The 12,148-nt window shown below is 36.8% G+C and overlaps 1 protein-coding gene across 3 annotated transcripts in view; it reads left to right on the top strand.

The window, feature by feature from the left end:
• The first annotated feature begins 2,482 nt into the window (after positions 1-2,482).
• The window catches only part of FAM184A (family with sequence similarity 184 member A), a 50,303-nt gene continuing 40,637 nt past the window's right edge, over positions 2,483-12,148 (top strand). For 2 of the 3 annotated variants that reach the window (XM_084283899.1, XM_084283898.1), the window contains exons 1-4: positions 2,508-3,316; positions 5,047-5,182; positions 7,638-7,819; positions 8,476-8,673. In XM_084283899.1, the coding sequence (XP_084140025.1) occupies positions 2,606-3,316; positions 5,047-5,182; positions 7,638-7,819; positions 8,476-8,673 (1,227 nt within the window). In that variant the 5' untranslated portion in view covers positions 2,508-2,605. Of the gene's footprint in view, positions 3,317-5,046; positions 5,183-7,637; positions 7,820-8,475; positions 8,674-12,148 lie in introns of all 3 variants that reach the window. The other variant, XM_084283897.1, reaches the window with a different exon arrangement.

The following is a 12,148-nucleotide window of genomic DNA, read 5'->3' as shown; positions in this document are numbered from 1 at the left end:
AAGCACAGTGAAGACAATAATTAGGAGTTGGAAGAAAGCTTACTCCTGTTAATGGGTGGCACTTCAAAGTTTATGTGCTTAGGTTTATACAAAGAATGTTTATACAAAGAATGTGAAATACATTCATATCAAGGGGCACTCTGCCATGTATGCCTCCAGGCTGTGGTCATAAGGCAGGTGCAAGGTGAAGCCCAGGACATAAGTCAGTAAATCAGGACAAGGTCCAGACTGGGGCCCTTGCACCTGTGTGGTTTTGTGCATGTGCACACGTGGTACTTGCTTTTGTGACTGGTTGGACAAATGATGTGTCTTGACCCTCCAGTAATGGAGAAATTTGACTGTATGGTGGTGACGGGAGAGAGAGGAGAGCTTTGCACTCAGAAGTTCCTGTTGGCATCACCAAAACCACTGAGAATATAAAAGGTTGAAAACCCTTGGGTGCCAGGCATTAAAACAATAATTATGATTCTGTTAATGGAATTGCATGTCACTTAGTGTCATTTTTTTTGGTAATGTATTAGAGGAAATTTTTGAGTCTCTAAGCTACAAAGCCCATTTGCACTATGAAACTTATTTTTTCTAGGGAAATCCAAAAGACTACCTGCTGCCTACAGCGATATTAGCAATGTTAATCACAGTCACCAAAAGCATGGCAGAGTCATTTTTCCTCTTTCACTAACTAACATTTACATAGGTTAGAAAAAAATGAATTTGAATAATGTAAGTTAATCTTTAAAAAAGTTGTTTCCCTGCTGTATAAAGTTGAGTGAGGTAGCTTAGGTATTTTTCCCCTTTGTATTTGATGTTTCAGAACTTACTTTTTGTATTCTATTAAAAACAAGAAATAAAGCCCGTGCCCTTTTAGTGATATGTCCCATCCCATCCCTACCTCCCCCCCATCCTCCCCTCAGCCCAGATGACTGTATGGTAAGTTTGTGATTTTAGACAATAAAATGTAGAATATAATGCCTGGAATCTTTTTTTTTAAGAAACAGACACAGACACACGCACGCATGAAAAATGAAAAATATGGTAACTGTCTTTGTTACCAGGACAAAATCTTGACTTTGCCTTTTCCCTTGTGGAAACAGTTTTGATCTGTCTAACGTGTATGAACCCTTGACTGCAGACCAGACGGCAGAAGCTCTGTAGTTGGTGCCTGGAGAGTGATTGTGGGCCTTCTTTGTACATCCCAGCTCCAAGTGCCCATCAATGCATCCTCTTCTGTTGCCTGGTTAAATGCTAATAGAGGGCTGGTCTAGGTTCTGTCCTCACAAAGAAACTAAAGGGCACTTTTCTTCTAGATTCTCTGCCTCTTTTTTGTTGACTTTTTTTTTTTTTCTTCTCATTATTCATTTTAATGATGTATTAAATATTATAATCAGTCTCTTTTTTTTTTTTCCCCCCGTTCAGATGTGTTTTACAGTTCTGTTGCCTCTAACATCTGGGAGGTGTGTGGGTTGCTGGATTCACGAGTACAAAATATTGTATTAAAATCCACTTACTACAGTGTAAAGAGTTTCTTCACTGATACGTACATTTGCACCCACTTCTGTGTGTTGGTGAGAATACTTGGCTTAAAACCAGAAAGACAAACTACCACGTTGTGGGGCAATTGAAACATCCCATAGGATATACCTGGTTACTGTAAAACTTGCACTGAATGTTAGGTAGTTTTGCTGGCTTCACAACCTTTTTGGGCTGTGTATCTTCCTGGGCTCCCCAGACTGTTGGCTGCTTTGCCAGCTACCCTTCTGTTCATCTGACTTGGAAACAGAGGAGTTGGCAAGCTCACATAGCCAGGGACCTCAGACCTTAGGAGACTTTGTGCAGGTTGTCTTCCAGATAAGCTGTCAAAAAAAACTACTTGTATCCAAGCAACCTTCAGGCCTTTAAACCACAGCAATCAATGTTGGCATTTGAGGTTTGTTTAAAATAAAATATTTAAGAACAGTCAGCATTTGGAAAGAAGGAATTTGAGTTTTAGACTTCATTACAACATGAAATGAAATTGGAACTTACACTGTCTTGTGTGTGTTTGTTTTCTTATAGAAAACTTCTGTTCATATTTCTTTTTAGGCAATGCTTTTAATTCTTTTAAATAAATGTTTTGTTTTTCAGATGTTGAATGTGCTTTTTTTTTTTTTTTTTTTCACCCAGTGGTGTTTACAGCAACAGCATGCTTATAAAGGCAAAACTTTGATCAGGAAAATTATAGGTTAAAAAGCATAAAAGCCCATTCTACAAAATGTGTAAAATTGTAATTTTATATTTATATCTGTATTTTTATAATACAGAGTTTATGCAGTTAAATTGATAAGACCATTTGGTGACTTACTTGTATCAGGAAAACGAGCCAGATTGTCAAAGTAGCAAAGTATCTAAGCTGTTTTTTGTTTTATTTTTTTTATTAGGATGCCAGAATGCCTTGTCACAGTATATTACTATTTAATACCTGCAGGTAATATATGCATTGAACACTAAAAATGATGAACACGAAGCTGCCATCCAAGCCCTTAAGGATGCCCATGAAGAAGAAATTCAGCAAATTCTTGCAGAGACCAGAGAGAAGATCTTGCAGTATAAAAGTAAAGTTGCAGAAGAAATGGATCTTAAGAGAAAGATCCAGGTTTTGGAAGAGTCACTGGAAGATCATAAAAAGATGAAACATCAGGCCTTGACAGAATTTGAAGCATATAAGGGTAGAGTTGAGGATATGCAGCTTTGTGCAGAAGCCCAGCATGTCCAACGTGTAGTGACCATGTCAAGAGAAGTAGAAGAGATTAGAAAGAAATTTGAGGAAAGGCTACGAAGTTTCATACAGTTGCAAGTGCAGTATGAGAAGGACAAGCGTACAGCTCTGGAAGACTTGAGAGCTGCACATAGGCTTGAGATTCAAGAACTTCTGAAGACTCAACAGAGTCAGAATGCTACCTTGAGTAAGGGGCAAGAAAAGCTAGAGGAATTGCACAGACTGGAGCTGGAAGACTTGAACAATAAAGTTGAGGAGTTAAGACTGGAAAGAAAAAAACTCATTGAGGATTACGAAGGCAAACTCAGCAAAGCACAGTCCTTCTATGAACATGAACTTGATTCTTTGAAAAGATCTCAGCTTTTTACAGCTGAAAGTCTGCATGCTTGCAAAGAGAAAGAGGTGGAGCTAAGAAAAGAATTTCAAAACCAAGAAAGTATTTTACGGAAGAACCTGGGAAAACTTAAAACTGAGTTACAAATGGTCCAGGATGAAGCTGCCAGTCTACGGGAAAAATGCCAAAAACTTCAAGTGGCTCTTAGTACAGCAGAAAACAATGTTCAGGTGAGGCCAGTAATACGTTGTTTCAAGGACTGATTTTTTTTCTTTTTCTTTTCTTATTTAGGCTGTCTTTGTGCCAGGAAGTTAGGTTGAGGTGCTTGGAACATGTAAAATGAATTTTCTGCTATTAATAGTTGATTTTCATCCATTTCTAGATGTTATTTATTTATTTATAGTATTTTATTTAATTTTCCCAGACTGGATTAATATATGCTTATATTCCAGTAGAATCTAGAAGCCCCAGCCCAGGGGATATTTTTAGTGTCTTTATACAGGGAAAGTGTCTTGCTTTCAGCTGGACATGACCAGAACTTGGTTGATCCAGCCATATTACCCAAAGTGCAGGAAGTACTCAACAGATTACTCAAAACTATTACCACTTAGGAACACACACGTTCATGGAACAGTGCTGAATCTTTGCATTGGGTCTTCCCATAAATTCATCCCTACCTCCCAAAGCAAAAGGTTCAGAGTAGGAAGGAGGATGGTGACTGGTAATGACTGAGATGTTATGCTGGTAAACTGGAACACTTGCTAGAAAAGGTGAAAAACCATTTATCCGGGCTGCAGAAATGTATTATACAAGAATGTCATAGAACGGTCAAGGTAAGTATAATGAATATTCTTTATTCAGTGCAGTTGTGCTTATAGAGATCAATAATGACTACCTGGCCTAAACATCCTCGGTATGGAGAACAGTAGGTTTGTGGGAGGCAAGGGAAAAAACCAAAACAAAACAAAACAAAAAACAACCAACTTTATGTATTTTAACTTTATAATAAAAAAGTCTCCAGGGATGTTTTTACTAGCAGTATCTGAAATCTTGCATTTATTTTCAGTATTATTTAGATACTGAAGTTTTTGTTCAATACTAACCTTTCTTGTCCATAAAGAAGGACAAGACATCCCATAAATATAAAGACTGATTATTTTTTTTGGGTCATCAGAAAGGAAGGACAGGGTATGCTGGACATGAAGGAAAAGATTTTGTGAAATACTGCTTGCGTTTTGGTAACTGTGCTGAGGTCTGAGGCTACTGAAGATCAGTAATCTCTGTGGGGAAACTTAAGTATCTTGACTGTAGCATTCTTAGTAACTCAAGTTTCCAAGTACCTTAAATTTTAGTAATTCTGGAAGCATCCAGGACATCATTGGTTAGAGCTAAGATAGACTATTAGCTTTTTCCATTTATAATCTAATTTCAGCCAATCTTACGCAATATTTTGCTGCTTTCTTGTGTAAAGGCTACAGGCTATAGTGAAAGAAGATTACCTTCTTGATGTATCAGAAGATAATACCAAATATCTCTTTCAGTGTCCCAAGGGATCTTCCAAAAGTCCATTTTCAACTCTGTTTAATTAAGGAAAATGAAAACTGCTGTGCATGTATAATGTATTCTTCAATTTGAAGAACTCTGAGATACCTGAAAACAAGCATCTCAAATTGGTCCCTAAAATCTGTGGACCACATTGCCACTTTTATTTTTCATATACCTTTTTGAATATTGTCGCGCTTCTCTTTATGCATCCTTGTTATGCCATATATACAGTATCTTTGTATCTTTTTTGGGAAAAGTAGAACAAAATGAGTATGGTGACAATATTGCAAGATTTCAGCTTTTGTTTGAATAAAACTTGCTTGCTAACAGGTCTTTTATTTACATTTTCACCAAAAGCTCATTTAAATTTAAACATGATTCTATATAATAAGATGTTATACCATGCTTCCTCTAGGTTCTTCAAAAACAGCTAGACGATGTGAAGGAGGAGGAGATGTCATTGCTAAGCAAACACAAAGAAGTGGAAAGTGAGCTAGCAGCTGCTAGAGAACGCTTACAGCAGCAGGCCACCGATCTCGTTCTCAAAGCCAGTATGTATGTTAGTAACATCGTTTGGAAATGAACTTCATTTATTAATTCTAGCCTTTCTTTTTTCTTTTAGCCTTGTGCAGGCTTAGAGTGCCTAAAAACTGTTGAATACCGTGCAGAGAAGTTTGACAAGTTTTTTATAGACTGTTTTGATATTGCATGCACTGTACTTAAGATTCTTTTTTATGTACTTTTATAAATGTTGTATTTGTATGCCATGTGTGTATCTTGTAGGCCTTGAAATGTCTTGCCTTAACTATACTCGTACAAAATGCTTCTGTCTTCTATTTCTTTGTTCTCTGTGTAACTATTGAAACGTGCTTCCCATTTCTTCATCCTTTTTCTGTTGCTCTGTGGTTTTGCTGAGACAGTGGTAATTTGCTTTACACCTACTTTCAGAAGATAAGCAGCTTTTTGGCTAATAAATTTGTTCGGGTTTTCTTTATAGCTGTTTTCTTGACTGTGCATTTTGGCCTAAGGAAAGGCATAGAAAATTGTTTGAGTTGGCTGTACATGTGTGGATTTTGATTTTACCTCATTAATGTTGTGTCTCTGGCGAACTGTTTAGTGATAGGACATGGGCATGGACTTTAACCTGGTTAACTATGCTGCAGGTAGGTTAAAAATAAGTACCTGGCTTATCTTTTGTGTTACTCAACTAGACCAATCATAGAAATACCTGATTATTTTCCAGAAGTTAGCACAAGCCCCAGGGCACATCCCAAGAGTCAGTTTGGATAAGATCACTTCCTTTTGAAGGCTGAGATGCTGCCAGACTAAACCAGTCAGCTTTAGGGACAGAAACTGTTTCCCAGCATTAACGTGCTAATACTGGAAGTGTGCTAGCACAGGTAGCTACATGTGGCTTAGCCCTTGAATTGTGAATGTGGCCTGTATCGAGGCTTTATTTCTGACCCTCAAATAATGAGGTAGTTGTACAGAAGGACTGAGTGTGTCTGCTTAATGTCTAGGATAAGTGCATACACAAGCTAGCTAAGGTAGGGCTTGGAGTAGTCTAGGCGATATGTTTTGACAATATAGAGACCAACTGGGATACAAGACTGGATGTAAATAGATAAAACTAATAGGTTTCCTGGTAAAAGAATCTCAGATCACCAAGCCATTACCATGTGAGGAAATTGGATACCACCTTGTTTAGAAATGGTTTCTCTTCTTGGCCTACTGCTGTCTCCTTTGATTTTCAGCTCAAATGTGGAAGTCAAAAATCTTGCCCCAAAGAAACTGACTTCTTGTACTTAATTACCATATGAAGTATTTATTCATATTGTGATTTGAGAAAACTGCTAAGTCTATCATGGGAAATTAATGTGTCATTCTGTTTATCTTTAGAAATGGCTGAACTTCTGTAACTGTTGTGTTTTAACCTGGCAGGCAGCTAAACACTATGCAAGCTATTTGCTTGCTCCCCACCCACAGTGGAATGGTAGAGAGAATTGAAAAGTACAAGAGCTTGTGAGCTGAGATAAGGACGGTTTAATAATGAAGTGAGGAGGAAAAAAAAGGGGGGGGGGAAGGAGGAGGAGTAAAACAAGTGATGCACAATGCAATTGCTCACCACCCGCTGACTGATGCCCAGCACCTCCCCGGCCAACTCCCTCAGTTTTATTCTTCAGCATGACACTGTGTGGTAGAGCACGTCCCTTTGGTCATTTGAGTCAGCTGTGTAGGCTGGTGTCCCCTCCCCGCTCCTGGGGCACCCCCAGCCTCCTTGCTGTCAGGAGCCAGGAGCAGGAAAGGCCTGGCTCAGTGTAAGCACTGCTCAGCAACAACTAGAACATCTGTGTTCATCCAGAGTGCAGAACCATACCAACCACTATGAAGAGAATTAACTCTACCTCAGCCCAAACCAGGACAGACATTAAAAGCGAGCCTCTCACCCACAGAGATTTAGCTCATGCCCTGCTATGGAGAGAATGAGTTCTGTTGCAGCTTTTAGTCATATCCTCATAGCAAAATGTAGTGTAATTTTATGCTTTACATAGCTTTAGCTGCTATACCTAGTATGGTGGTGAAATTATGAGTTTGATAACACTAACATCTTTACCATTAGACTTCAGTATTCACCTCTCTTTTGCCCTGCAATAAGCTACAGAAAAATGTGCAGCTTTAGGTTTGGTTCTCTTGAGTTTTTGAGACATACTGTGCATGTTCATATCCTTGCCTACCTCTGCTTTCTCTTGGAGTCAATATGCAACTTTGAACCAGGAAAACTGAAACTAAAGGAGCCCCAGCACCAAGTCCTCAACAGCTGTGGGATGTTTTATGATAAAACTAAAAAGAGGCAAAATGGAAAGGAATGTAAACATTGCAGTAAAGATAGTAGAGATCAACATGTAAGCTTCCACTAACTTCTTGAAATTGCCAGAGTATTAATTAATTTGTGCTTCAATTACGGGAACAATGACATGAGGTTTTAAAGAGTTATGTTGTTTCTAGGTCATATTGGAATGCTTCAAGCTACCCAAATGACTCAAGAAGTTACAATCAGAGATTTGGAATCAGAAAAGTCTAGATTAAAGGAAAAACTATCCCAACTGGAAGAGGAAAGAAACTTACTACAAAGCAAAACACAGAGTCTGGATGAGCGACAAAGACAGCAGATTCTGGCCTTGGAGAAGGTTAGACTTCTTACTGGCTTTAGCTGAATAAAAGAATAAGACTTAGAATTGTAAGGGAAAAAAAGTGAATGTGTTTTCATTTTTAAGTTTGGTAAGACTGGACTAGGACCTATATTAGCGTGTTCCAAGTGTACGTCATGTTTTAACATAGAACAACTAACGTAGGGTTTTAAGTGAGAGCAGAGGGAGATCAGATTAGATACTGCTCAGACTGCTTTGGACATCTTTTAAGCAACCTCATATAACTTACTGTGATATGCATAGATGCCTAGTATCAAAAGTGTCTTGGTAAGAAGAAAGGTGGAATGGTTAAATAATAAATTAAAAAATAAAGTCTATGAAAAGGTGCTGCATGTGTTTGAAACCAATGAGACTTGATACCTGATGGCTGTTTCCCCAGATTAAATAGTGAAAAAGAAAAAAAAAAAGATTTTTAAATGGATATATTGTTTTGCATGGATATATTTAAACTAGTTTATGGTTACATACTGGTTTAATCAATGCTTAGTGTTCACTCAATTTGCTTTATATGAAAATTATTTTTTGTTGATTTATGTCATCAGTAATGTTTTGTATTTTTTCATCTTAATGGAATGGTGCTAGGATTTTGTTACCCTTGAATAGAAGTAAATTTTTTTTCTCTTCATCTTTTGTAGAAAGTAAATGAAGCAAGGGAGACACAACGTGAATATTATGAGAAGGAGCTGGTAAAACTGCAAGCAAGATTAGAAGGAGAGGCTGCACAGTTGAAGGAGGCTCATTCAAAGACTTTAGAAGAATTGACCTGGAAGCACCATACTGCAATAGAGGCTGCACACAGTAATGCTAATAAAGATAAGAAAAAACTGCAGATGGTAGGTTTGTTTTTTCTGAATAATCAAACATATTCCAAAAAAAAAACAAGTATTATAATTTGAGCCTTGTACTGCATGGTTTTGTTGAATGGCAAGTCTTATTTGGAGCTACCTGCAGATTTGCTGGGCCTTTCTGAAGAAACTACTCAGTCTTTATTAAAATAACACATGCCTTACCAAAAAAAAAATAAAAAATTTCTCTTACTTTTCTGCATACAGAAGAAAAATTCTCAGCTCAAAACATCTTTCTTTGTGATGAAGACTACCACTTCTAAGCGTAGTAGGTGTGTTTTTCCAGTTTTGTGATCCATATGCAGAATGGTTGGAATATCACTTGAGATTAGTTTTTCTGAAGGAGGCTAAAGGTTATTTACAATTCAACATGAACAGTCCATAAATTCAAAAAGATAATATATTAGTACTTTATGGATGCTCAGAAGACAACATCTCTACCTAACGTATAAAATCATGCTAGTTGTATGTAGACTATTAATTTACCTTTGACTAGAATACTGAAATTTAAAGGCTCTTCACTTTCACAGAATTCGCCTTTTGGGATGAGAGGACAAATTTTGATGTATTATTTCATAGTCTGATTGTATATATGTTATACACAAGTTCTGCTGTATAAAAAAGATATGGGATAAATGTTAATCATTGAATGTAAAGGCTTTGTTGTGCTCTTCTGGTCCACAAGAAATATAACACAAAACACAGGTGTAGGCAATGGTGTGGGTCTTGGACTTTTTTTTTTCCCCAAATTATTATACTAATGTGTTGCTTCTTAAACTTATTTTGAATAAATCACAGAGATTTTTTCTGTGTCTCTCGGTAATGGAAGTAGTTCTCTGAGAAATATATGCATCTGATCTTTCATGATTACTTTGTTTGTAACTTAAAAATACCGTTTATTAAAACAATGTATTGTAAAGGTGTCTAGGAATATTTTCCTTCACTTCAGTAAGATGATGTGTGTTTTTTTAGGGGGTAGGGTGGGGTCATCTTTGTTTGTGACTTCACTTGCCTTCTTTGAAAAGATACTGAGGTTTTCTCATTCCTAGGTTTACTCTTATACAGAAAACTTATCTGTAGGAGCATTAATTTTAGGTTCAGTAAACACAAAGACATATCTGCAAAAGAATTGCAGTTTTTAACTGTAATTTAACTAGTGTTACCTGTTTTTCTTAAGGGGAGATAGATTATTTATGGTAAAGGAACAAATAAGGAATAAATAAATCAATAAATAAATATTTATGTAAATCAATATCTATCTATCTATAAATAAAGAAATAAGGAATTCTCTCTGCTACTCCAAGCAGTACTTACTGGTATTGTTTGATTTCTCCACATTTCAGGACCAAATACATAAAAATTCTTATTTATGGACTCCTAAGCACTAGCTTTAACTCTGAGACTCTTATTAGTGAGTCGTACATGGAACATTGGAAACAATTCAGAGTGGGTTAGAGAGCAAAGAATAATTGCATTAACTGCTGAAGCGATCCTCACTCTGAAGAATTTCCCACTGGCAGATTGCCAAATGAAGATGTATTGCTCATACTTAAAGATACCTTTGTGATGAATGTTTTCATTTTTCGAGCTTTATAAAATAGCTAAGCTTACACTTTTAAACCAGAAAAAATGTGTTGCTTATGTGTAATGTCTTTTTACTACCTGAAAGTCAGCCTGTTTCTAGTTGAGGTAGTTACTGTTTCAAGCTTGTTGAACATGGAGGGTTTCAAAAGTTGTTTAAGTTGGTTTTGTGCAGCAACAGGTAGAAATCTACTCATATCATGTCCATTACTGACCAAAAAAGAAGAAGTCCATGCCTTAAAGTTACTTTTTAGAGGATATAGATTGTAGATTGTAAATTATTTCCCTTTGCTGTTGTTCTACATGTCTCAAGTTGATACTACGTTTACATTTGGGATATAAAGCAGAGGAAGCTGCAGTTCTGTGGAGCTGCGCAGCTTGCAACCTGTAAGCAAGGTACGAGCAAGCTGAGGATATTGCAGTAGGCAAAACCAATAAGGTTGGGGAAGAGGAAATCAGATCTGTGATACAGGAGCATTACCCATTCTCCTCTGAGGTTTGACACAGACTTGATATCAGCACTGCTCTCTCATAAATAAGTGCTGTCAGGAAAACTAAAAGTATTTTGTCCTAGATCAGCTTCCCGTACCTGTGCTAGGGTACCCATACTGCATATATGTCTGGAGCGATAGGTACCTGAAAGCTGAGTTTAGAATTTTAAAATAATTTTAAAATAACCCAGTTTGGAAGGGACCTCAGCAGATCTAAGTATATGGCAGTGTATAGCAGGGACCTGTTGAAGCTGCCGTTGATCCTGGTATTTAGGCAAGCTGAACCTGGGAATTCTGTTAAAGTTCACTGAAGTTAGCAGGATGTTTCTGGGGCCTGGTGAGTCTCTTACACTGACCCCAAGGAAAAAAACGTTCTGTGACAGGCAGAGTCACAGCCAGTTGGACTTGAAACTACAGAGATCTTTTGTTGTTGTTACATTGTGGGTTTTTTCTTTTTTTTTTTTTTTTTCCCTTATAGTATCTTTTTTGTTACGTTATTGTTTTATTAAAATATTTTTGCTGTAGCCACTGATGCTTAGGAAGAGTAATTTACTAGGGGACATTGTTGCCTTCTGCAATTGCATTGTTTTTCAATATGTAATGGTCTTTCTGTACACCTGATGAAAATATTTAAATCTTTTTCTATCTGTTATTTTAGAACATCTTTGCATCAGCGGTGTTTTTATCTTATGTTCTGGGTACCTTACAAAAATTGTTTTTAAAAAATAGCTGTTAAAAGTAACATAGAGAATGAAAGAACATAAAATAGTTGTTCTTAAATCATTAAATTAGTTAAAATAGGGAACACCTATAAATGTGAGAATTGTGAAACTTGATTCTAGTCAGGGGAAGTTAACTATCAAAAGATGTCAGGGTCTAGATCTCAGTATTTCTTAATTGGTATACTATCTCTGTGAAATGTATGTCCCTTTTTTTGTTTGTTTGTTTTCTGAGTAATTCAAGGAAGACAGAGAGGTCTCAAATGCTGAGAGGAGTTGAGTCTAATCTGAGGAAAGAACATAGTACAAGAAGCCTTTGGGTAGACAACATGAGGATTTCTTTGGAACTGAAAGACTAGAAAAGTCATCTGGGGCTTAGTAGTCTGGAAAAAATGGGACATGAGTTCTGTAAATAATGAGAGTAGGACTCTGAAGAAATGGCTTTAATATTTCTTTGCTTCAATGTTTCCATCTATAAAATGTACTGATGCCGTTTTTACAGTTTATAGAAGGATTATGAAAATAGAATTGCTAATAATTTTTCAGAACTGCACAGCTGTACTGACAAGTGTCATAAAAGATCTAATTACTCAGTTATCAGAATAGGGTCTGAATAGTACCAATGAAATTTTGCCACAGCATATCTCATAGTGCAAACAAGAAAGATTGTAC

The sequence above is a fragment of the Netta rufina genome (assembly GCF_964035555.1).
Source record: "Netta rufina genome assembly, chromosome: 3".
In the NCBI taxonomy this organism is placed as follows: domain Eukaryota; kingdom Metazoa; phylum Chordata; class Aves; order Anseriformes; family Anatidae; genus Netta; species Netta rufina.
Note: the sequence above shows the minus strand (reverse complement) of the source record. Positions and strands in the feature narration are given on the sequence as shown.